This window comes from Chiloscyllium plagiosum, unplaced genomic scaffold (assembly GCF_037043375.1).
Source record: "Chiloscyllium plagiosum isolate Xiang-an unplaced genomic scaffold, Cpla_swu_hap1 HiC_scaffold_2, whole genome shotgun sequence".
NCBI classification, from domain to species: Eukaryota; Metazoa; Chordata; class Chondrichthyes; order Orectolobiformes; family Hemiscylliidae; genus Chiloscyllium; species Chiloscyllium plagiosum.
In genome coordinates this window covers 106,291,761-106,319,596 of record NW_028270140.1, presented here as the reverse complement: position 1 = coordinate 106,319,596, position 27,836 = coordinate 106,291,761, and the positions used below count along the sequence as shown (strand labels likewise).

Here is a 27,836-nt window from a genome sequence, read left to right as displayed (position 1 = left end):
GTTCCACTTCTGGAATAAGATCCAGACATGAAATATTAATTCCTCTCTTCTCTCTATAGAAACCAGTGATCTATTGTGTGCTTTTAGCATATTTTCCTTCATTTGTCAAAGGATTTTTTGGTACCTCCAGTTTATTACAATTTGCATATATTTAAAATGTGTATTTGCTCAGATGTTTGGTTTGTAACTGTAAAACTACGTTTGGTGTTCAGGCAGTGGATGATGATATTCCTGAAGAGAAACAATATTATCAACTGCAGTTAACTGGTGTCAGTGGTGGTGCTATGATTAACGACACATCTAACTCTGCTAACATCACTATGGCGGCCAGCGATTTTCCATATGGTCAATTTGCATTCTTGAATGAACATCTCAAAACCTTTGAGAATGGAGAACAGGTGACAAAATTCTTAAATATATTTATAATATATTAAAGTAAATGGCATTTGCTACCTTGAATCAGCTCAGAATAATATTTTGCAGAAGGTCATAATTTATGTATCTAACTAGTCAGTGATTTAAGACTTATTAGCCATATGGAAAGGGATGGTATGGACTAATTTATGAAGAACACAAAGGTTAAAGAGTAACCAGAACCAAGAAAATTAAGGAAAGGATGCTAAGATAGTGTTGTAAAAATATTTAATAAATTTCATTACTTTCAGGAAACAAAAATGCTGCTTATTTTTGGATTAGTTGGTTGTCCCAGTAGCATCTGTTTCATTGATTTTAATCGCCCATTTTATTAACAAGTTTCTTCTGCGATGCCTTCACTCCTATTCCCACAAATTCTGTAATTCCCCAACTTTTCTCTCTAACCACAATATTACCGGATATTATTAACTGTTCCTGCTTCTCGGGTACTGTGCCTTTCTCTTCAAATGTGATTTCAACACTCCTTCCAAAAACTTCCCCCTCTTACTCTCAGTACTTGTAAACAATCATGTCATCTCCAATTTCCCTTTCTTCTTCGAAGTCCTTGAATGCTTTGTCACGTTGATGAGTTTTACTGAGAAGGCCATTTTTTTTTTCCCAATAGCTTAAATAGCCCCCCACCCTCTGTTCACTTGGTCAATGCCTTGAAGAGATCAATTAAGGTAATATATAGTAGTGTCCTTTCTTTTGTGGCATTTCTCTTGTAGCTGCTAGACTGAGATGATCATGTCAAACATACGTGGTCGAGTTCTGAAACCACACTGGGATTGGGACAAATCTGCAGTCTGAAAGGAGAAACATAAGTGAATATATTGATGATGAAGTTCAGCCAGAGGAGGCCACAGTGGTTGCTGCATATGCTGTGATCACCATTATCCTTAAATCTCCTCTATCCAGCATTGATACACAAGTTCATGCAGATGCCTCAGAGGTGCTGGGTTCTTGTACTTGATGTGTTCAGGCATCATAGCATCAATACTGAAGCTTTGCCCATAGCAAGTGAGGCAACAGCTTTGCTAAACTCCTCCTTTATGTTCAAAAGAGCCCACATGATTTCCATTCCATTGAACCCCCAAATAAGGACAGTTGACTCAGTTTCCTTTGGGAGAAAGTGAGGACTGTAGATGCTGGAGAGTCAGAGTCGAAAAGTGTGGCGCTATAAAAAGCACAGCAGGTCAGGTAGGTTTCAAAAGTGTCTGACGCTCCACTGTGACCATGTTTTCCCTGGAGCGCTACTCACAAGCTTTGTTGAGATCTGTCTGACCAAAGAGAAGTAGGCAGGGCATGCTTGTGACTTTATTATTATAGTGGATATCCTGATGGTGCAGAATGCTAGCAGCAACACACTTTGTAAGCCTGACATTTAACTGTAAAGCTGTATCACAGTCAATGCACATTATTTCTACTTCTTGAAGTACGATGGGTGTGTGACTGTGTTTAGCATATCATGCAGGTATCCTGTCAAGAGAGCATAATGTCTTCATGGTGTGCCAAACCACTGTTCCCTCAGTACTTCAGTCATCAAATCAAAACAGAGGGTGGCTGCTGGACAGCAAAGGTTTGGCTCATGCAAAACTGGATGATTGGAGAAAGGTGAATGCTATTCCTCCATTCAAGAAAGGGAATAGGGAAATCCCTGGGAATTGGAGACCAATCAGTCTTATGTCTGTGGTAAGCAAGGTACTGGAAAGGATTCTGAGAGATAGGATTTATGACTATTAGTCAAACTATGTTTTTTCCAAAAGGTAATCAGCATGGCTTTGTGAGGGGCAGGTCATGCCTCACAAGCCTTATTGAGTTCTTTGAGGATGCGACGAGACAAATTAATGAAGGTCGAGCAGTGGATTTGGTGTATATGGATTTCACTAAGGCATTTGATAAGGTTCCCCATGGTTGGCTCATTCAGAAATTTAGAAGTTATGGGATATAAGGAAATTTGACTGTCTGGAAACAGAATTAGCTGGCCAAAAGAAGACAGCGAGTGATAGTGGATGGAAAGTATTCCGCCTGGAGGTCAATAACCAGTGGTGTCCCTCAGGGCTCTGACCTTGGACCTTTGCTCTTATAGTTTTTATAAATGACTTGGATGAAGAAGTGGAAGGGTAGGTTAGTAAGTTTGCTGATGACACAAAGGTCGGTGGTGTTGTAAATAGTGTTGAGGGCTGTTGCAGGCTGTAACAAGACATTGACAGCATGCAGAGCTGGACTGAGAAGTGGCAGATGGTGTTTAACCTGGATAAGTGCGAAGTGATTCATTTTGGAAAGCCGAATTTGTATGCTGAATACAGGTTAAAGACACGATTCCTAGCAGTGTGGAGGAACAGCGGGATCTTGGGGTCCACATACAAAGATCCCTCAAAGTTACCACCCAAATTGATAGGGTTGTTAAGAAGGTGTATGGTGTTTTGGCTTTCATTAATGGGGCATTAGTTTAAGAGCTGCGAGGTTTTGCTGCAGGTCGATAAAACCCTGATTAGATCACAGTTGGAATATTGTGCCCAGTTCTGGTTATCTCATTTTGGGAAAGATGTAGATGCTTTAGAAAGGGTGCAGAGCAGATTTACCAGGATGTTACCTGGATTGGAGGGCTTGTATTATGAATTGAGCTCGGGCTTTTCACAATGGAGAGAAGAAGGAAGAGAGGTGACTTGATAATGGTGTACAAAGTAATGAGAGGCGTAGATAAAGTAGATAATCAGAGACTTTTCCCCAGGACAGAAATGGCTGTCATGAGGGGTCATAATTTTAAGGAGAAAGTGAGGTCTGCAGATGCTGGAGATCAGAGATGGAAATGTGTTGCTGGAAAAGCGCAGCAGGTCAGGCAGCATCTAGGGAACAGGAGAATCGATGTTTCGGGCATTAGCCCTTCTTCAGGAATGATTCCTGAAGAAGGGCTAATGCCCGAAATGTCGATTCTTCTGTTCCCTAGATGCTGCCTGACCTGCTGCGCTTTTCCAGCAACACATTTCCATGTCATAATTTTAAGGTAATTGGAGGAAGATAGTAGAGTCAGAGACATTAGGGTCATTTAAGCGACTGCTGGACAAGAACATGGACGGCAGTAAATTAAGGGGTGTGTAGGTTAGTTTGATCTTAGATTAAGATCACATCATTGTGGGCTGAAGGGCTTGTACTGTCCTATATTGTTATGTTCTATAACCAACCCACCAAACTAGCATGCATAAAGTGAGAACTGTGCTGCCATACAAAACATCATTGAGAAGGTTCTACAGCTTGAACCACTCTAGATGAGCCCTGCAGCATGAATCAATGTTCTCACAAAATCATGGCCTGCAATATTTGGCAGTAATTCAAATTTTACTGCAATCATTGTATATAATAGGCCCTGTGTCCATTAATTATGCCATAAACGAGTTGTGTAATGTACTTAAAGAATAATCTTGAAAATGGAAACCAAGACTTTGTTGAGATGTTCACAGTACTTTGAATGTCAGTACACTGAACAATCTGATTGTACTCTCCATCTTGCAAAGAGAACCTGACCAAACAATTTAGGCATTTTGAACAAGTGTGATGTATTATACAAGAAATCTGTATTGATATGAAATTTAAGAATCAGAGTAGGTGGAAGTGGATGATATGTTTGTTGTGGAGACTTGTTGAAGTTATAAGCTTTATCTAACCTTGTGATCTTATTCAGATAAACGTTTGCATTTGGTTAAATTTGAGATATTTATAGTTAGATGTAGTGATTGGAACCAGGTGGCTCTTATTGACTCTGAGATCCTCAATTGGAGTTGTTAACCTGGCCCACCAGGGGGCCCTAGCTGACAGAAATAAACAGAAGATTCAGAGAGTCTCCTGAGTTCAGGGACTGACTCTGAGCTACTTGGCATGCTATGCTATGCGCATGTAACTAAAGGGTGATGAGATATCAGCCTCTGTGTAGTTATTCTGTTAAGTTTAAAATATTTTGTTAAGTAAACAGGAAACATTAGTTAACAATAATGCTTCAAGTCTAATGAAATAATGCCATCTACATTTAGATCTGTTATGTTTTTGAAGAGAAACCTGACTGGTGATAAAATATCTCATAAACTAAATCTTATCTGATTTCTAAAAATAAATGTGATTGTCGAAAATTAATGGCAACAAAATCTTTGAAAAAAGAAGTCCCCCATTATATTCCCCGATATATTTACATTACTTATTATCTATTTGCAATATGCTGTTTAGGTGCATTTAATTTAACAATGTGCAGCATAACAATTGTCAGATAAACATATATTTAGCCAATAGTAAAGTGCCTGCTACTTCTGTCTTTCACAGTTTTTTTGTGTTCAGCGTTCGATAGGTGCTACTAATGAACTATAGCTGCACAAAGGTTTCAGACTTGTATTTGTTGATGAAGTAGTAATTGGTATCTTAACTTATAATTTTTAAAGTAGTAACATGCAAGTAGAAATCTCTTCTTTGCAAACTTTAACACCGGATTTTTATTACATTGTGAAAGAAATTAATCCTTTTACGAAATGATAACCTTTATAATTTCCCATTTTTTGCCAGACTAATGTTACAATTGTACGATATCATGGCAGTTTAGGCAGCATTCACTTGTGGTATCAGGCAGACAATGGAACGGCACTACATGGCTTGGATTTCACCTTTAAGTCTGAGCAATTGGTTTTTGAACCAGGAGAACAGACAAAATGGATCTCATTTAATATTCTTGATGACAATATTCCTGAAGGACCTGAACACTTCTTCATAAACATTCTTAAAGTAGAGCTTCAGTCAGACAGGTAAGTAATCATGTGACAATATGGCACTGTATTAAAATTGAGAGATTGCCTTTTAATATCCATTGAATATGTCAGGGGAATGTTGGAATTCTATTACCACTTACAAGTTTTGGGGAGATAGCATTTTAAGCCATCAAATTTCAGTGAATTTATACACTAATAGCATACATCTGGCAGCTCTTGCAATCATACTTACTGTATTGAATCAATGTAAATGATTTTCATCTAAGATATGATTTTTTTCATTTCCAGAGGAGTCAAAATGCCATTTCAGGACTCTATTGTATTTGCCTTTCAATTAAACCAAAAGGATTCAGTTGCTTGTTCTTACAGAAAACTAAGGGAGCAGGCTGTAGAGTTTTGCTTTAGCACTAACTTTCACAGCTTCTAGTAGATGGATTAATTTGTCTTCAATTTTTGGACTTTGGAAGATTTCATGTCACCTGCTTATAACGAATGTTCATGCCAAGCAGAAGCTTGATTCTTTGAAAGCAATCATTCAAAAGGCTAAGGTTAGAGATGAAAAGTGTGAGGCTCTTGAGACAGAATTGCACTAGACCAATTGTTAGACCATGAATGAGAAGTGATTACAGGGACATACAAATGCTAATTCCACCTTTCAGGAGTGTCTTGTTGCCATTTTAAAGGCAACAGCATTCATGCACAATTAGTTTATTAAAAAAGAAGCTAAAAGAAAACTATAGTTGTATTGTTGGTTGCAAGATATCCACCTTCACCTTCATTCAGGGCATGAATCATGAAAAGGCACATTTTGAAAGTTTCTTTCACCTCATTGCATGAAGAAATAGTTATTCACAATGCTTAAGGCTTTTCTTTGAATTCTTAATGTAGTGGACTGTGTCCATATAGAGGAACATACTTTTTGAAAGGCAGATCCCAGAAAGAGTTGAACTAATTCCGAGTTGAAATTTTTTGTTCTCTCCTAGAATATTTCAATGACATGGCTTTAGAGTTGTTTTTGATCCAACTTCAGTTCCTTCCCTGTCCAGAGACTTCCTCCACTGATTTCCTAGCTTATCTGTTGAACACAGGATCGAGCAGTAGTGTTTCTACAGAATTGATTGCATGAATTACTATGGAACCTCTTTCAGTGTAATAATAGATTCTGAGAACTATCACTATTTTAAAATTTAAAGTCCCTCCAGACATTGCGTCCACAACCTCAAGAATATCCAAGCATAAGAAGTCAGAGCAGAAAAAGGAACCCCCTTCCTCAATCCCTCCCTCACTCATTTGCTCAGTCCCGTCTGCCCATCCAAATAGACGTGCTGACAACAGGCTAACCAGGTTCAGGAAATGGTTTTCTTGAGACAAAATCCAGAGATTTAGGGTAGAGAGGTATTGGATAACTGACAGAGTTGCAATCCAGTTTAGGAGGAACAGAGTGTGAGTGTCATTGGATGCCCCTGATATGCAGAGGGTAACCCCCTGACTAAAATGCCTGCCCCCACTTTCTTTCCACCTATGCAGAGAGGGCAACAAAATCCTTTCAGAAACATTCTTTGCATTCTGGCTGCCTGCTTTTACCCAGTGTTTTATATCAGTAGAGACAGAGTATAAACCTGTGAGTTTGAGTAAGGTAATGAATCCTAAGGGTCACTCTCTATTTACAAAATCTAGTATTGTTTTTGCAATTAAATTGTAATTTCATCCAGGCATGGGCAAGATTTGATATTTTCTAATCAACCTGTTCAGAGATGTGATTACACACTACTGCAAAGGTGGTACTTGAACCAGACCTCCTGGCTCAGTGGTCAGGGCATTTGGGTAGGATTAAATGAGTTGGAGAGCAAATTGGCTTAGTTAATTAAGAAACTGGTCTAATAATTAACTTGTTTAATACAATCTTGTAAGTGTTGGGGAGCTCACATATCTAAAGCTCATTACTACAAATGCGGAAGGTTAGAGTGCAGTTTGTCATGGGAGAGTGCAAACCTGAGAGATTGTTAGTAGGGAATTTGTTTAGGAGTGGAGGGAGGTGGTCTTTTCTTTTTCTAATGTATTCAGGCTTCAGGAAAGCAGTAAAGTGTTAAAAAGTTGCATGAGATGCTACAGAGAGGCAGTGGCAGTTCAAATGTCCAAATCCCCTCATCCCAAAACGCGTTCAAATTAAATAAAAGGAAGCATCGTAGAGAAACAAGTACAGCATTTATAAGACATCTGGATGGGTATATGAATAGGAAGGGTTGAGAGGGAAGTGGGCCAAATGCTGGCAAATGGGACTAGATTAATTTAGCATATCTGGTCAGCATGGATGAGTTGGACTGAAGGGTCTGTTCCCATGCTGTACATTTCTATGACTAAACAGGCAAGTTGATTGTTGAGTATTTGCTCATTTGCATTGTCTTTTAAAGCTAAAAGATATATTAGTAATTGTAAGGTTTCACTAGGATTAATAATGTTTGAATTTACAAACAATTAATTAGGACATAATAAAATGGCAGGGCAGGTAACATGCTGTGACTGCAGGATTTGGGAACTCTTGGATGCTAATGTGTATTCTCAACTCAGATTTTTGAGCTGGAGGATGAGTTACAGACAATTATATAGCAGGAAGTAGGAGAATGCCCTGGATTTTTTATTCCAGGAGATGGTCGCAACTGTTTGGATACAATCTTCTCTTTCCATGCTTTATGACTCTATGACTATTTGATCAGTGATCAGGGTTAGGCGTGTTGTGAATGACATTGGTATGGCAACTCAGGAGGTGAAGGCGCCTTAACCTTTGCAATTATCTGCCAGTTTTGAAATAGTTTCCATTTGCTTGGATGAGAGTGAAGGCTGAAGGATTGATGAGTATATTGACCATGGACACCATGGGACAATAGACCATTCACATGTGAGTAGCTGAGAAGGGAATGTAGTGGTAGGGAACGGGATTGACAGTGTTCTCTGCAGTAAAGATTGAGAGCCCTCAAGCTGCATGGAACGGGAAGGATCGAGTTGTCATTTAGAAATATCAATCTCACAGGCAAGACATGGAAAGAGTTTCTACATAGACAATAACGATGTAAGCACCACATTAAATGTAGAAAATACTAAAATGGGGGTAAAAGGCATCAAAGCTGGGAAAATCTAATTCCAGAATCAGACTAGGTAAGATAAGTGAATTAATATTGGAAATTAGTATATAGATCTTGACCTTAAAGGATTGAGGGTACAGATCCAAGTACAAGTTAACAGATACAGCTTGAGGTTACAAAAATAATAAAGGACATAGCTGAAGGTTCTATATTTAGCACAAAACAAAATGAACTGATAAACGTAAAGCAATAAAGGAATCATAATCTAATTGCCATTACAGAGGCATGGCTGTAGGAAGACTTGGATAATGACTTGAATATTGAAGAGTTCATGTCATTCAGGAAGGACAGAATACTTGGAAAGGATGGAAGGGTGGGTATTAATTAAACTTGGAATTAGCACAATAAGAGGGATGATCTATATTTGGCAAACCAGGCTGCAGAGGCAGTTTGGGTAAAAATGAAAACAACAAAGGCCCAAGATTAGTTGTAGGAGTGAAATGTAGACTCCTAACAGTAACCACACAATAATCTGAAGTATATAGAAAGAAACAATGAGAGTTTGACAGAAGGATAAATGATAATTATGTGGAATTTTAAACTTCACCGACTGGAAAATCTAGATGGACAAAGGTAGCCCTATAACGGGAGTTCGTAAAATGTTTTTGATATAGTTTCTTTGAATAGCCAACCAGAAAGAAGGCCATACTAGATCTTGATATTGTGTAACAAGTTGAGATTAATTAATGACCTCATAGTGGACATGCCTCTGGATTGCAATTATAACAATTAAAGTTTACATTCAGTTGCGAGAGAAAGAAATGGATCGAAGACTACTATATTAACCTTAGATAAGGGTAATTATGAGGTCACAAAAGCAGAGCTAGATAAAGTGAATTGGCAAATTAGGTTAAAGGATAGGTCAGTAGATTTGCAATGGGAGGCATTAAAAATGATATTTCTGAATAAATAGTAGATCTTTTCCAATGAGAAATAGAAATCCAAGGGGATGATCCACCTTCCATGGTTAACCAAAGCAGTTATAGGTAGAATCAAACTTAAAGTAAAAGCATATAATTCTGTGAGGATGGCCAACAGGTCGGAATATTGGATGGAATATAAAAGCTAACAAGATTCACTGAAAGATTGCGAAGGAGGGGAAAATATCAGACTATGAGAGAATAGGAATATAAAAAGAAAGTAAGTGTTTCAATGGACATTCATAAAGGAAAAGAGTTAACAGAGTGAATATTGGTCCCATAAAGACTGGGGAATTAGTGGAAAGTAAGGAGATGGCAGATGAATTAGACAGGTTTTGTCCATTGATTTTCACCATGCAAGTAACATCACAGAAATAACTGTAAATCAGGATATCTAATGAAGGAAGGAACTCCAGAAATGAACAATCATTGGGGAAGTGGTACTGAAGAGGGAAGGAGCCAGAAAGCAAGGCCAGTTAACTTAACATCTGCCATAGGGAAGAATTTTCAAGCTATTCTTAAAAAATGTTATAGCAGTATAATTAAAAAAAACACAAGGTAATGAGGCAGAGTCAGCATGATTCTTTAAAAGGAAAGTTGTGTTTAATTAATTTGCTGGAGTTCTTTGAGGAAGTAAGATATGAAGGTGAACAAGTGGATGTAGTTCAGTTGGGATTTCCAGAATGAATGGTGATCCATTTCCTAATGTTTTAAATCAAAGATTACTGCAGAAAAGTAAAGGTCATAGTATAGGGGTAAAATATTGGTGTGGATATGAATCAGTTAGCTAACAGGAAGCAGAGAGTGGGCATAAATGGATTTGATGAGATGTAATGAGTGATGTGCCACAGGGGTCAGTTTCTGTATATGACTTGGACAAAGGCTGATGACATAAAGATAGTTGGCTAAATACATTGTAAAGATGACTCTGGATACTCTAAAAGGATACAGGTCATGTAAGTGAGTAGGCAAAGATCTGGAAAATGGAGTATGATGTGGGAAGAAGTTCATTTTGTTAAGGACAATAAAGAATAAAGCATTTTATCGAAGTGGTGAGAGATTGCAGAATTCTAAGATGCAAAGGGTCTGGGTGTACTAATGCACAAGATTAGTATGCATGTACAGTGATTAATTAAGAATGCTAATCAAATGTTATTTGTGATTGCCAGAGCAATTGAATACAAAAATTAGGAGGTTAGTCTTCAGTGATACAGAACATTCACCAGACACACCTGGAATGTTGAGTGTGGAATTAATTTATAAATGCATTATAAATAGTTCATAAAAATTATATGGACTACTGCCTTATGAAAATCTCTTCCAAGAATAAGTTGAATAGGCTAGACTTGAATGTATTGGAGTTTAGGAAAGTAAAATGTCACTTGCTGAGTATGTGTGGAAAGCGTGTTTCTTCTTGTGGGAGAATCTAAAACTAGGGTTCACTGTTTAAAGATATGGATCATCAGTTTAATACACAGTTGAGGAGACTTTTTTTTCCTGAAGATCAGGAGTGTTGACAATTCATCCTGAAAAGGTGGCAGAAGCAAAAGCAAACATAGACTGCTAGGAATAGATAGAAGGTGAGAGAGCAGATCAGCCATGATCTTGTTGAATACAGAATAGGTTTGAAAAGCTGAGTGGCCAACTTCTGCTCCTAATTCAGATACTCATGAGGAAGCATTTAATTACTGATTAATTGAACAGTTAAGAATATCAATATGCCCAAGCACTAATGGGCAATTTTAAATTGCAAAATGCTTCAAAGGTGGGTGGAAAGGAGGTGAGCAGTGTAACTGACATATGTCCCATCCTCCTAAAAACATGCCTGGATGTGGGAGATTAAATACAGTCCCCTGAGAGACCAAACATCTGTCTATTTTAGCCTTAAGTACATTCACAGATGAAGTATGTATAACCCTCTGAAGAGAATTTCAATGACTCAATGGTTTGAGTGAAGCACTTTCTGTTAATCACAGTCCTAAATGATCAGCTCTCACTCCTGAAACTGTGCCCCAGTGGTTTTTATGATCTGTGGAAGGTTTCAGAGTTAGAATCCGTGAGAATTTTTTTTTCCCTTGTTAATTGCTTCACAATTACAAAATTTTTGACAATGTGGCTTCAGTCTGTGCAGTTAAGGGCATATTTTATGATTGTAGTGGGAATCTACGATCTGTTGATTGAGGAATTACACATAGTCTTCATCTCCATTTTGTCATTGTCTACAGGCCGTTATAATATAGTACCTGCACAAAAATTTGATTGCAGAAAATAAATGCATTCACCCTTCCTCTGACAAAGTCGTGACTGAAGGAATTATTTGTTACCTTTTAATGTGTTATTCTAGTAATTATTTTTCTCTGTCAAGTGAGTCAATTTAACTTCAGTGGTAAGAATACAAGTTTATTCAAGATGTTTTGTCAATCAGTCTCAAGCTGAATGCTTTATGGTGTGCAATTGTAATTGACCTGAGGATTATGTTAATGAATGAGCATTGTACATAGGTGGAGCAAAGCAAACGTTGGCTACACATTTGTCAATGCATGCTGAATTGGTCTCAGTTCATATAATTATCCCTCATTTTGCAACAGAATGTTGAGTTATACAGTAATTCTCTGTCCTTAAGTTTGTGACTTCCAGGCACTTTTTATTCATGGAAACACTAGAACACTCAGAAGCATTCTCTGTTTTTCCATGATGTATGGCTGGAATGAGTTCATAATCACCAATCAGAAAGGAATCACTTCCTTTCACCAAAATAAACCTGCTACCTTTTAGACTTCAAAATGCCAGGTTTTGTAAAAGTAGAGTTGGGACCGATCTTTATACCTTATAATGAAAATTTATGTACAGAGATACCAACAGGCAAATCTTAACCTGGGAACCATAGTTTCAGTCTGCTTCTATTTGTAGAGACTCAAATTAATCCTCAACTAATGTCCACTACCTGAATATAATTAAATATTTAGCTTACCATTAACACTGTCATCCTCACTTAATATGTATGTCTTAATGCAGGTTAAATATTTTGGACAATTTCAGATCTCAGGTACTACCACCCACTCACTATCGGGGGGATTTCAGAAGGTCGTTCTGCTGGTTGGTGAAGCTCACCAGTGACAGCACAGACCAGTTAAAGTTAACACTTTTATTTCTCGAAGGCAAAACTTTTATAGTTGCATCCTGTCTTGCTAATATTTGTTGGTGAAACCAAGCAATTGCGTTATACGACTAACAAAAAACTCATCAAATATTGATTAACGCAGTGGATTGCACTCTCAAAGTCACTATTTTTACACTATATGGTACATGGTTAGACTTCACCATTGATCATTTTTTGTCATTAGATTTTTATGCATTTATTACACTGCTTAGAATAATAGACATCTAGAAAAGTAAATTTCTAATTTCAAGACATATTTCTGATTCAGTTGACAAACCTTTCTTATCTAATAAACTGAGGTTCATATTGATGTTTGCATTATAATGATTCATGTGTACATTTTTTTTAGCAGTAATCCCTGAACAGCATTTAAAAACTGGATTTTATACTTTTTACTTCCTGGCAGCATGAAATTAGGCAACTTTGTGGGGAAGCCTGCTCCAAATTTAACCCCGTGATTTAACAGGCCCCGCCCCAAACTGCCCTATCAATCTTTACAGAACTCCTTTAGCTGAATATCCATGCTGCATTCCTCTTCAGGACTGCAAACAGTCTTGGCAGTACCCACCACTTCCAGTATTGCTGCTGTGACAGAAGAGCATCTGGTCGACTGCACTACTTCTCTAAAGGGACAGAACTCCTCCCTGAAACCAATTAATACTCTAAGGCTGTTTAATGATTGTAGGGCAAGCCCAAAGCTGTTCTTTCACTCCTTTGTCCAAGAATGCACCACGATCTCTTCCCTGATTAGTGCCATTTATATAGCTTATTACCACATAGCATCGACAAAAGACCATAACATCTACAAATATATCAACTGATTTCAGCTGAGCATGTCATTGTTGATCAGTTTCATCGAATCCCTACAGTGTGGAAACAGGCCTTTAAGCCAACAAGTCCACAATGACCCTGGAAGAGTAACCCACCCAGACTCATTCCTCCTGCCCTATATTTCCCGCTGACTAATGCACCTGACCTACACATCCCTGAACACTTTGGGCAATTTAACATGGCCAATTCACTAAACTGCACATCTTTGGACTGTGGGAGGAAACCGGAGCACTTGGAGGAAACCTACACAGACGTGGGGAGAATGTGCAAACACCACACAGACAGTCACTTGAGGCTGGAATCTAATTTGAGTCCGTGGTGCTGTGAGGCAGCAATGCTAACCACTGAACCACCATGTCGCCCACACATAGTCAAAATAACCTATCAGTTGAGTGTAGTTCTAGCGTCCTGAAAACAATATCTGAATGATAAAACCATGTGCGTTTGGCTAGTTTAGTTTCAGATTCCTTTTGAAATGTAGTCATCCACCCATTCCCCCCAAAAATTCAGAACTTTAAATTAAGCAAAATGCTTAATTCTGGATGCGATATTGCATTTTTTAAAAACTTTTAATTAAAAGCCCAATTCGAAAGACTCTAAACTACAAAATATTGGGGAAGACTTTAATTCTACTTGCCTGTCCCAAACCAGGCAAGTTATAATTGCAAAGTCACTTCCCTGTTTCAAACTGGACATAAACAGTGTGCTTATAATTTTTGATTATGGGGCTTTTGTTATGCTTAGAGTCATGGAGATGTACAGCACAGAAAAAGGCCCTTCAGCTCATCAGTCAAAAAGGCCCTTCAGCTCATCAGTCACCGAAATACTCTAATTCAATTTTCCAGGACTTGGCCCATGGCCTTATTTAGATGAAGAGCTTTTACCTGAAAGGTCAATTTTCCTGCTCCTCAGATGCTGCCTGACCTGCTGTGCTTTTCCAGCATCACACTCTCGACTCTAATCTCCAGCATCTGCAGTATCCACCTCTGCCATGGCCTTATTTGCCGTGGCATTGCAAGTGTAAACCTAGACACTTCTTAAAAACTGTGACTTTCTGCTACTACCACTCTTACAGGCATTGATTCCAGATTCTCACTATCTTCTAGGTGAAAAAGATTTTTCTTCATACATCCTCTAAATCATCTGCCCCTTACCTTAAATGTTTGCTCCTTGGTTATTGATCCCTCTATCAAGGGAAAAAGATTAGATTACTTACAGTGTGGAAACAGGCCCTTCGGCCCAACAAGTCCACACTGACCCGCCGAAGCAAACCCACCCAGATCCATTCCCCTACATTTACCCCTGCACCTAACACTACAGGCAATTTAGCGTGGCCAATTCATCTAACCTGCACATTTTTGGACTGTGGGAGGAAACCCACGCAGACACAGGGAGAATGTGCAAACTCCACACAGTCAGTCGCCTGAGGCGGGAACTGAACCCGGGTCTCTGGCGCTGTGAGGCAGCAGTGCTAACCACTGTGCCACCGTGCCACCCATGGTGTTCTTCCTGTCCACCTTACCTATGCCCCTCATCATTTTATACATCTCAATCATGACCCTCTCAATCTCCTCTGCTCTAAAGCACCACTGTGCTCTTCCAGCACCACTGATCCAGAATCTGGTTTCCAGCATCTGCAGTCATTGTTTTTACCTCTGCTCTAAAGAAAACAACCCCAGTCTGTCCAACATCTCTTTATAACTCAAACTCCAGAAACCCCAGCAACATTCTGGTAAATCTCCTCTGCACCATCTCCAATGTTGCAATTCCCTTTGCTGTCAAAACAGGCTAAATAAACTGGTAGCATCTGTGCATTTTAAGCTGGTTTATTAAAAGGAAAAGATTGCAAAAACTTGGCATCTCTCTTAATGTCAGGATGCCCCAAAGCATTTTACAGACAATGAAGTATTTTTGAAGTCTGGTCACTTTTGTAATGGATGAAACGTAACAAGCAATTTGTATGCAGCAAGGTTTCTCGAACAACAATATGAAATGCTCCCAGATAAACTACTGATGAAAATGTTCTAAAATGGCTAAAAATAAATGGTGGAACTGAAAAAAAGATAAATAAACATGAAAAAAATTTAAATGTTTTAAAAATGCAAACATTGCTTCTGTTAGATTTTTAGTTCTAGTTCTTCCTCACTTTCCAATCTCCTTCTGTACTACCTTTTAATACTTCGTCTCTATTTTTACAGTCAAATTGAACATACAACCTATCTATTTGAAACTTCTTCATGTCACAAATGTTAAAATACACTACTTGTTACATTTCTTCCCACTGGCACGCACCTTCCAAATAGCCTTTAGCTCAAAGCTAGCTCTGAAGTCTATTTTTACAGCTAATTCAGTTCCTCAGTTTTAAGCATGACATATAAGAATTAATCACACCAGAAAAAGAGCTGTCACTGTTTAAGCCTTAAGATTACTAGTCCAGCTGCATCGTACTACACAGAAGGAAACCATTCAACCCACAGTGATTGAACCAGCTCTTTGAAAGAGCACTCCAACTACCCTTGCTCTGCTGCTCTCTCCTCATCGAACTGCAATTTCACTTTATCAGTTATATAGAGAGGAACCTTGATTATCCGACATTTGATTATCCAAATTTCGGATTGTGCAGACAGAATTGCAAGGTCCCGATGTTTGGCTAAATTGTGTTATCCAGCATTCAATTATTCAAACATTCGATTATCCAAACAAAATACTCCCCGCAAGTGTCGTTCGGATAATCGGGGTTCCTCTGTGTATACCTTCTTTTGAAAATTACTATTCTGTTTTCAGATACTGTATTCGTGATCATCATAACTCACTCAGGATGAAGAGAAAATGATCTGTTTTTGTGCTTACATCTGGCTCATAATAAATTGCAATTGATTACCCTTCTATGTTTCACCAGTTTTCATGATTTCACTGTTGGAGATCATGGCCTAAAACCAGATCAACCTCCTGCATTGGGTAACATCACATCCATTAGGATAGTAATACAAGCAAATGATAATGCAGAAGGTATTATAGAGATCGAGCCACAATTCATTCATATAGAAGGTAAGCATCCCCTCCCCTCAATTCCTCAAAATGATGTATGAATGACAGTGAATGTGTATAAGCTCAGATTCTGCAAATTTCCAACAAAGCTATGTTGATGGAGATTTTAACTCCAAGAATTGGGGATACAATTTTACCACAAGCCACCTTAAACAGGGGACACTATGTTTTATGTTATAAAATGTGTAATAAAATTTGAGGTGGAGAATTAATAGTGATTTAATCAGTTGAAGCTGATTTATAAAGCACTGTTGACAATAAAAATATATAGTAAAATACTATGTAATTAATTTTTCATTATAGTCTCTGTACATATTTGATTCTGTATTGGACACTCAGAACATAGAGAAGTATTTAATTTATTAAGTGAGTTATATTATCTAACATGGAGAATATAAATGTAACAGAAAAAAAGAGAAAAACAGTTTTTGAATTTAATGACAACATACAGTTGGATTATATTGTTAATTCCATCTTACTGCATGAGCACACCTATATCACAAATCTTTGTGGTACTAGTGAAAATTAGATAAAGTGATTGCATAGCATTTAATTATCTGACCAAAATGAGGATTAACCATTATCAATCCTATATTTGATTGTGCAGTTGAGGAGGACGTTGGGATACTTGGAATTCCTTTGATAAGAAAATGGGGGACATATGGATTTGTCACTGCAGAGTTTGCTTCTCGAGCTATTACAGCAACTCCCAATGGAGTTGATTATAATCTACCTAATGGTACAGTCACATTCTACCATGGACAAAAGCAGGCCTTTATCAATGTAACCATTATTGATGACATAGAAAGGTAAGAAAAATACTTGCTTAAGTATCAAAAGGTTAGTGTTTGAAACTGGCCATCAGACTAACTAACTGTTAAACTGACTCCTCTGAAATGTCCATCAAATTCATATAGCAGATTGTGCCAAACAGTAAGACCATAACATTGAAATAATATTGCAGAGAATAATACTGCTCAGTGTGTACCCTATTCTCGGTTTAGGCAGAAAATACCATGGTAGACATGTTACTGCAGCATTACTATTCAACAAAACAGGTTAGATTTTTCACCCTTCCAGGAATGAAATGATAGCTGGCAGCTCTTAAGGTGATGGCATTCTCTCAGTGCTGCATAGAAATGTCAGCCTAGATTTGTATGTTTTAACTCTAGAAACACAATCTCTGACCAAGAATCAAGAGTAAACACTGATCTAATTGGCACTTAAATGGAAGGAGTATTTTAAAAACATTCCTTCAAGATTAAGTGGTCCAAAGCATCATGATTGCCTGCTATTTTATACTTAATGCTGATAAAATACTATTGGAAACTGCTGAGACCACTCGGTAACACAAGCAAATTATAATTAAAGATGGTCAATAAATCTAAACCTTGTAAATTCTGGTTCTTTTTAAAGCTAATGGGACAGCAATTCATTTTTTTCTCAGATTTCCTAATAGGTACATAAACTCATAAAAGTATAGGAGTTGGGAGGTCATGGTGCAGCTGTACAGGACACTGGTTAGGCCACTTTTGGAAACTGTGTTCACTTCTGGTCTCTCTCCTACATGAAGCATGTTGGAAAAATTGAAAGGATGCAGAAGAAATTTAACGCTGTTACCAGGGTTGGAGGATTTGAGCGATAAATAGAAGGAGTATTTTACAAACAATCCTTCAAAATTAAGTGGTCCAAAGCATCATGATTACAGCATGGAAACAGACGCTTCAGTCCAACTCGTCCATGATGACCAGATATCCTAAATTAATCTAGTCCCATTTGCGAGTACTGGCCCATATCCCTCTAAACATTTCCTATTCATATACCCATCCAGATGCCTTTTCAATGTTGTAATTGTACCAGCCTCCGCCACTTCCAATGGCAGCTCATTCCATACATGCATCACCCTCTGCATGAAAAATTTGCCCCTTACATCCCTTTTTAAATCCTTCGCCACTCACCTTAAACCTATGCCCTCTAATTTTGCACTTCCCCACCCCTTGGCTATTCATCTTATCCATGCCCCTCATGATTTTATAAACTTCTGTAACATCACTCCCCAGGTTCCCAGACTACAGGAAAAACAGCCACAGTCTATTCAACCTCTCCCTATCTCTCAAATCCTCCAATCCTGGCAACAACGTTATAAATTTCTTCTGCATCCTTTCAAGTTTTCCAACATGCTTCATGTAGGGGAGTCCAGAAACGAATGCAATATTCCAACAGTGGCCTAACCAGTGTCCTGTATAGCTGCAACATGACCTCCTAACTCCTATACTCAATGCTCTGACCAATAAAGGCAAGCATACCAAATGCCTCCTTCACTATCATGTCTAACTGGGACTTCACTGTTAAGAAGCTATGAACCTGTAGTCCAAGGTCCAAGTTCAGCAATGTTCCCCGGGACCTTACCATTAAGTGCATAAGTCCTGTCCTGATTTGCCTTTCCAAAATGCAGCACCTCACATTTATCTAAACTAAACTCCATCTGCCACTCCTCTGTCCATTGGTCCATCTGATCAAGATCCTGTTGTACTCTGAGGTAACCCTCTTCACTGTCCATTCCACCTCAACTTTTGGTGTCATCTGCAAACTTACTAACTATACCTCCTCTATTCATATCCAAATCATTTACATAAATGACAAATGGAAGTGGACCCAGCATCAATCCTTGTGCCACACCACTGGTCACAGGGCTCCAGTCTGAAAAGTAGCCCTCCACCACTAGTCTCTGTCTTCTACCTTCCTGCCAGTTCTATATCCAAAATGGCTAGTTCTCCGTGTATTCCATGAGATGTAACCTTGCTAACCAGTCTACCACGAGGAACCTTGTTGAATGCCTTACTGAAGTTCATATGGATCACGTCCACTGCTCTACCTCCATCAGTCTTCTTTGTTGTTTCGTCAGAAAACTCAATCAAGTTAGTGAGACATGATTTCCCAGGCACAACGCCATGTTGACTATCCCTAATCAGTCCCTTGCTTTCCAAAGTCATGTAAATCCTGTCCCTCAGGATTCCCTCCAACAACTTGCTCACCACCAATGCCAGTCTCACTGGTCTATAGTTGCCTGGCTTTTCCTTACAACCTTTCTTAAATAGTGGCACCACATTAGCCAACCTCCAATCTTCCGGCACCTCACCTGTGACGATTGATGGTACAAATCTCTCAGCAAGGGTTCGAGAAATCACTTCTCTAGTTTCCCAAAGTGTCCTAGAGTACACTTGATAAGGTCCCAGGAATTTATCCACCTTTATGTGTTTTAAGACATCCAGCACCACCACCTCTGAAATATGGACATTTTTCAAGATGTCACTATTTATTTCCCCAAGTTTTCTATCTTCCATATCCTTCTCCACAGTAAATACTGACACAAAATACTCATTTAGTATCTCACCGCATCTCGTGCATTCCACATATAGACGACCTTGCTGATCTTTTCTGTTGGTTCATCTTTATGTTCATTGACAACATTTCTTGTACAGTTTGAAACTTGATCAAACGTTGAAATTATTTGCCTGCAGTGAGCTTGAAGAGGAATTTGAGATTCAATTGATGGCTGTAACAGGAGGTGCAGTGCTTGGAACACAACTCACCACAAGAGTAACCATTCGTAAAAGTGACTCAATTGGTGGGACCATTCGGTTCCTCAACCTAACCCATCTGGTCATCCCTAATCCCAATGTAACCGAGACATTAACACTGCTGCTGGAAAGGACTGGAGGATTTTCTGGGGATGTGCAAGTAGGTTTGAGCTTATCACAGTCTAAGAGTTTGTATATTCTTGATGAATGATTAATTACTGTGTTTCATTTCATTCATGAATCTTAGCCATGACACTCTTTTATTGACTTGTCATGTTCCCATGGCAACCAGTGATGGACAATAAACATGACTTTGCTAGTGTCACCATTTCCTCGGAATATCTGCAGTAAAATCCTTGATTTCTGACTTGCAGTAGGATTAGATGATGTCACTCCAAAAATGCTAGTTAAGAGGGAGGTGCAAGATGAGAAATGGAGTTTTCTAATCCCTGACGTGGCAATGGTGAGAAAATTGGGAAAATATGACAAGAATGAAAAAAATATGATTCTCAAAAGAGAAATGTCCTTTACTTTAATTCAAGTCTTAAGCAAAGACATCAGAATCTTGCCATTGAAGGGTGGCTATCTTACCTCCATCAATGTGCTGCTCATTAAACTTTTACTTGTGTTAGTTATGCACCACTTCCTATTCTCCTCTCCACCACAGAGAAATTAATTCTCAACATGAAAATCAGAGTGAAAAATTACTAGCTGCAGCTTGCCAAATGATTGTCATGACCTTCATGTAATTACTTCTTAAGAACAATGTACCTGCATTTTCAATCATGGGACATGGACATAGCTAGCTGGGCCAGCATTTGTTGTCCATCTCTGGTGGCGATGAGCTGCCTGTTGAACCACTGCAGACCGTTTAGTATATTTACTACCACAGTGCTTTTAAGGAGAGAATTCCAGGATTTTAACTATGACACTGCACAGCTCCCAGGCCATTTTAGACATCATGTGAACCCTTTAATACTTGACTATAAAGCTCAGAAATGCCTACAATTTGCATACTTTTCCCATGTAGCTTTGTGCACGGGCAGAAACACAATTCGTGTGTCTACATGGGATATTTTTGCCCTGATGTAAGATGCATGTACATCTTATGGTTGTTATCTTGCTTTCTTCTTGCTCACTTTACCTCTCACTTGGAGATATTTCTCTTAATTTACGGACTTCTCATCGCTTTCTTAACAAACACTCAATGACTTACAGGCCACCAGCCTTCGTATGGCTTACATTGCTTTCTTAATGCACAAGATTTTTCAAAGTCAGTTACAGTCTCTGTGGATTATGCTCTGTTTAGTGTAGAGGGAGAGACAGGCAGCTTATGACAGTGGGGAACACTGAACATCTATCTATTAGTCAGGTGGAGGGTTGCACAGTCCTCAACATGGTACCATACTCTGTTGATGTCCAATGTACAGCATGTGCTAGTGGTTTATGCAGCATACAAATGTCATTTGGTTGAAACATATTCAGTGTGTATAAGTTAAAGGGAGCAGTTGGTCAGGGGGTGCTGTCAATGAAGGAACTGGTTCTACTTCACTCAAAAAAGTTTGTCACAGTCAGTCAGGCACCTAGTCCCACTAGAGTTTGGGTTTGGGCCATGGTGAGTCCTATAAGTCGTGTGCAAACAATCTGGGGATTACAAGTGGATCAATTGGGTTACTAATGAGAAATCAGTCTGGGGGCTGGGTCAGTATTTCCCACAGCGAGAAAAAAGAAGAGATTTGATTGTAATGGAAGTGGATGCTAGAGCAATTGAGTCAGTAGGAAGTGCAGAAGGCAGGAAAGGTTAAAGACTGTGCGTTGGATAAGACCTGCTGACTGGACATGAAGAATGTATGGGCGGCACGGTGGCACAGTGGTTAGCACTGCTGCCTCACAGCACCAGAGACCCGGGTTCAATTCCTGACTCAGGCGACTGACTGTGTGGAGTTTGCACATTCTCCCCGTGTCTGCGTGGGTTTCCTCTGGGTGCTCCGGTTTCCTCCCACAATCCAAAAATGTACGGGTCAGGTGAATTGGCCATGCTAAATTGCCAGTAGTGTTAGGTAAGGGGTAAATGTAGGGATATGGGTGTGTTGCGCTTCGGCGGGTCGGTGTGGACTTGTTGGGCCGAAGGGCCTGTTTCCACACTGTAAGTAATCTAATCTAATCTAATCTAATCTAATCTAATCTAATCTAATGTAGTTGTCATCCCTGAGCCTTGTTGATCCGTTAATACAGTGATTGAGTTAGAGTGCTGGCCCTCTGTGTGCGCGGTAGCAAAGAGCAAGTGATGACACTTTGCTTGTGCTGCACCAAAGGTCATTGACATTCTTTCTGCATTGTTGGCTATTCCTTTTCACTCCTTTTCTCTCAGGGCACCGAACTGACCAGGCTGCTATCTGTCCAGACTGGCTGAGTCTAATGATAGGCAAAAGTGAGGGCTGCAGATGCTGGAAATCAGAGCTGAGATTAGAGTGGTGCTGGAAAAGCACAGCAGGTCAGGCATCATCCGAGGAGCATGAAAATTGACAATTCGGGCAAAAGCCCTTCACCAGGAATGAGGCTGGAAGCCTCCAGGGTGGAGAGATAAATAGGAGGGGGGTGGGGCTGGGGAGAAGGTAGCTGAGAGTACAATAGGTGGATGAAGGTGATAGGTCGGAGAGGAGGGTGGATGAAGGGCTTTTGCCAGAAATGTCGATTTTCCTGCTCCTCGAATGCTGCCTGACCTGCTGTGTTTTTCCAGCACCACTCTAATCTGGGTCTAATGATGTCAGAAATTCCAATGTATAGAGGACTCCAGTTGGTAGCATGGCAGATAATACAATGTTTGCTGCACCTTAAACAATTAATTATGAAACCAATGTATAATCTTTACTCTGTACAGTGTCTTGATTTAACAGCATTTCTGGTCATCTCACAATAGTAGGTAACAGAACCTGGCAAAGTTTTGTAGGGTATGAACTTGTTTGATACCAAACTTTTCACTATTTCTGTAAACTATAGACATTGAGAGATGTGATTCAGGTCTTTTAATACAATTAGGGAGTTGAATTCTGAGAGTTGAATTGGGTAATAGAGTTAGGGTGACTGGGTAATAAAGTAATCAGAAATATCTTTTGTTACTGACCTCTGAAACAGATGTCCAAAGTGTGCAGTGATTGTGCATATCCTTAATTTTCCAGTATGATGTTGGATAAGTTCCTGAGATCTTCAGCTTACTGGGATTTCAGCATTGTAGCAGAAACTCTGACAATAACGGTAAATGTTACCAAAACTTCAGCTGGTCAAAGATACAGATGTATTGGAGAGTAACTGGGGCATGGTGGATGGTAAGAGTAGTGGGAACAGTTAGATGATGTTGATTTATGAGAGGGATATATGATTGCTCAAGATGACGAATGATGAGTTGAAAACTCAATATTGAAGAAACAAGAGGTCGCCAGGTCAGAGTGCTGTTGTGTAGACAATCGTTATTCTCCTTAAGATGTACTTTAATTGAGGTTTTTAAAATAATTTAAAGAGTTGATTGGATATAAAATTGTCCCCTTTGCTGGGAAAGTCCAGAACAAGATTGGAATGTAAAGCCAATCCAAAGTTGTTTTATTGTGCATTTCTTCACAAATTACAATAAAAATCTAGAACTTCCTCAATCAAAAAATTGTTGGAATGTTAGACCAATGGTGCACACAAAATGGAGATGGCTAGATTTTTGTTAATGGTTTATATGCGTGATGATGTTGAGCGAAGTTATTGGCAGAGAATTCAAATGAAATGGAGGAGTATAAACATAGTTTCAAACCATCTGGGGGATAAGGCGTCTTTTGTGCAATGAAAAGAGACTTAATCCACAATGTTTTTAATAAGTTAGTTGTTTATTTCTGCACATAAATCCAAAATGAATTAGCCTAATCAAAAGGGTACCTTTATGAAACAGTAGCCATTTATTACTTTATGTGACTGGTGAGAGGTCTCATCCTTTCTTGGAAATTTGACAACATTATGCATGTTGTTTTTGATCATTACATCAAAGTAATAGTATAAAAAGTATATAGAAGTATATAAAAGATTCAGAGCTATGTTTCCAACAGATGAGGTCCATCTTCCTGCCACCTGTTCATCTGAACAATAAATGCAAGCGGTCAGAATGTCAAATCACATTCCTGCTAAACTACCCTTCTCCTGAAGTATTGGATATTTCTGTGATGCTAGGAACTCACCATATCATTTCTTTTCTTAGATAATTTGGAACATTCTGGGTCCAAACTCAGAAGCAGTCTTGCCATCATCCAACACAGACATAAGTGACCCCATCAATGGAACATTCTATTTTAGAGATGGTGAGACTGGAAATAGAGTCATTGAATTGAGTGTCTTGCCCCATGAAGAAATTGAAATGCAAGAGACCTTCATCATTCAACTTATTCTGGAATTTGGTGAAGCAGAAATTGACCATAAGGCTGGAAAAGTGTTTTTAACGGTATGTGACTGAGATAAATAATGCTGTTTCAATTGTGGTTTGCATCCAAAATCCTATTTAATTAGCTGTTCTTTTAAATATGCATTGCACTTAATATGATAAAGTTATGTGTTATTCGTGTACTAACAACCGATAAATCATTCATTGAAATAGAATTTTTGAATAATGTGGTCCCTTCCATTAAATCCTGGGGGCATATGTTTGTGGCATTGTTCTTTCAATCAAACCTTTACTAAAAATGTATTATTCATCTTTTAAAATTATTGTTGTTATCCTGAAACTATAACCCTAGGCAATTTATTTTTGGACACGTTTTATTCCTTCCCCACTGTTCCCCATTTCGGATATCCAAGGTGTATGTATCATGGAGAAGAACCAATGAACTGGCAGGTCCTGCTTCCCAGATACAATCATGATGTGATCGTGGCTGAGGGATAACACCCCCTCTAATGCCTTTTCCTCAGTTTCTGTAAGCACAAAACAGGTCTTCAGCACAGCTGGATGTTTGAGCTTCACAAAATTAGGGCTTGAAGCCACAGTTTGTGATACTTTGACAGTGATATTTTTGGTGCTGTCAAAATGCTGCACCGAATGGGCTGCCACCTTGAAATAGCAAAAGTGAAATGATGAACAGAATTTTGTAATACGCAAACTGTATTTAAATTTGTTTTCATACAGTGTGATGATTTTGCTTTGGACTTGGATGTGAAATATTCCTGCATTTCTGAAACGAGAAAGGCTTTGCAATGAACAAAACTACTTTTCTAGAAAGACCGTCAATAATATTTTAAATTTCAACAATTATGATCCTTAGGTACAAAAAGTTGGAAATCCCAATGGAATAGTTCAGTTCACTGAGGAGTCATTGGACATGAAAACTTATCTGGAGCCATCTAGTCATGAAGAACTATTAAATATTACATTCTTTATTACAAGAACAAAAGGAAAAATTGGGAATGTGAAGGTAATGTCAATTTGCAGCATTTTGTATTTTTGATTTATTCGAATGCTTTCTCATTACATCTGGAAATTCTTTTGCAATTCTATTTTATACAATGCCACATGTAAACAGCTTGATTCAGTGAAAATTGAGGTTCCAGGCGATTGCTGGTCTTAGTTACTTGGACTCACTTCAGGGAAAATACCTGTTTTCTCACTGTTCTGAATGAAGTTTTGAATTAGTCACAGAGTCATAGAGATGTACAGCATGGAAACAGACCCTTCGGTCCAACCCGTCCATGCTGACCAGATATCCCAACCCAAACTAGTCCCACCTGCCAGCACCCGGCCTGTATCCCTCCAAACCCTTCCTATTCATATATACATCCAGATGCCTTTTAAATGTTCCAATTGTACTAGCCTCCACACTTCATCTGGCAGCTCATTCCTTACATACCACTCTTTATGTGAAAAAGTTGCCCATTAGGTCCCTTTTATATCTTTCCCCTCTCATCCTAAACCTATGCGCTCTAGTTCTGGACTCCCCCACCCTAGGGAAAAGACTGTCTATTTATCCTATCCATTCCCCTCATGATTTTATAAACTTGTATAAGGTCACCCCTCAGCCTCTGATTCTCCAGGGAAAACAGCCCCAACCTTTTCACCCTCTCCTGACAGCTCAAATCCTCCAATCCTGGCAACATCCTTGTAAATCTTTTCTGAACCCTTTCAAGTTTCACAACATCCTTCCAATAGGAAGGAGATGAGAATTGCATGACTATTCCAAAAGTGGCCTAACCAATGTACTGTATAGCTGCAACATGACCTCCCAACTCCTGTACTCAATACTCTGACCAATAAAGGAAAGCATACCAAATGCCGCCTTCACTATTCTATCTCCCTGCGACTCTATTTTCAAGGAGCAATGAACCTGCACTCCAAGGTCTCTTTGTTCAGCAACAGTCCCTAGGTAAATTGCCCATAATGTTAGGTGGATTAGTCAGAGGGAAATGCTTCTGGATGGGTTACTCTTCGGAGGGTCAGTGTGGACTGGTTGGGCTGAAGGGCCTGTTTCCACACTGTAGGGAATCTAATCTAATCTACTAAATAACAACTGTTCCAATATAGTAACAACCCATAAACACACCCTTGGCAAAGGCAAATTCAGTAAAATGGATTGTCTCATTTGGAGTTCTAGCAGCAGGAAGAGAACCCCAGCTTTTAGCTGTAACAAGATTCCAGCAACTGCTAAAAGTTAAACTAAAATTGTGGTTCTGTGGGAACTTGAGCCAACCCCTTTTTGCTGCCTCTGTTGCTCCAACGTTTTAAAAACAACAAAGCTAGCTGGGCTAAGAGCAGATAGCTCAGCTCAGTTTCAAGTTTACAACATTTGCTTTCAAAATAAAAATGAGAGAACAAATCCTTCTTAAAGGTATATCTCATAATGTTAAACAATGGAAATGCAATGACAACAGCGCATCAACAGCAAATGACAGAGACTGACAATACCCAGAGAAGGAAGATGCTCCAATTGAACAGTCAATAATAATATCTATGAATAGCAAAAAGAAAGCAGCATAATTTAAGAACTATTATGTCATGCATCTGCAGAGAGAGAGTGCAGGAAAACAAATTACAAATGCATAAGACAGTTTTGCGCTTGATGAATAAGTTGGCTAACTCAAAATATAAATAACAAGATCATTTTTTTGTGTTGTGTGAAAAGGGGAATGTTTATGATGAAGTGCACCATTATACCAATGAGCCTCCTGCTTTGCAGTCATTCTATGATTTGCTATCATGAAGCATGGACTAGGGGAGTCCATCTTGCGGCCAGCTTTGGTAAAGTCTCAATACAGGGCAGACTGTGCTTCATATGACATGCTTCATATCCGGTCAAAAGGGTTGTGAAATTTGAAGGAAATATGTACTGGAGTTAAGAACTTTTTGATGGGTATATTTAAAAGATGTGTTGCTAATTTGGCATATTATTGTAACAATACTCTCAGCAAAACAAAACAAACCCAGTTTTGAAATTTTCAGCTGACCAATTTTCACCATTTTTTGTCAGAGTGGGAATGTTTTAATTTCCACTCTGAAGAAGTTAAATGGTATGACTTCTCTTGTTAATCATTGTTTGATTACTTCTAATTAAATCATATCAATCAGTTTGTGTGTTGTCAAATCATTTTTCAAATTCATAGCCTCCTGAATTGGATGGAGTACTTGAGGACTATGTGGCATTTATAATTACATCTAAACAAAGAAAATAGACTACCATTAAATCCTCAAATATTACATAACCATGACGTTTATGTCTTCAAATGTTAAAGCATTTTATAGTATACATTTTTAATCAGTCTTTTCAGAGATGTTATTACAAAGCTCTGGAGCAGATGGAACTTGAACCAGGCCTCCTGGCTCAAAGGTAGGGTTACGACCTCTGCAGGTGGAGCCCCTAAGCATTTTATTGTTTACTTCCAATGTTTGGTAAAGGAAGGAGCAACTGACTAGATTATGTTATCAGGAACAGAACTAGACCTTCCTTCAGTGCAGAGGAGAAGTTTGAAATACCTGACCT

At 38.8% G+C, this 27,836-nt stretch overlaps 1 protein-coding gene across 2 annotated transcripts in view; it reads left to right on the top strand.

Annotated features, from left to right (window-relative positions):
• Positions 1-27,836, top strand: part of adgrv1 (adhesion G protein-coupled receptor V1) — a 571,861-nt gene that overhangs the window by 259,005 nt on the left and 285,020 nt on the right. For both annotated transcript variants that reach the window (XM_043709113.2, XM_043709105.2), the window contains 7 exons: positions 213-398; positions 4,963-5,198; positions 16,113-16,261; positions 16,869-17,070; positions 19,783-20,002; positions 24,077-24,316; positions 25,131-25,280. In XM_043709113.2, coding sequence (XP_043565048.2) covers positions 213-398; positions 4,963-5,198; positions 16,113-16,261; positions 16,869-17,070; positions 19,783-20,002; positions 24,077-24,316; positions 25,131-25,280 — 1,383 coding nt within the window. The remainder of the gene's footprint in view (positions 1-212; positions 399-4,962; positions 5,199-16,112; positions 16,262-16,868; positions 17,071-19,782; positions 20,003-24,076; positions 24,317-25,130; positions 25,281-27,836) is intronic.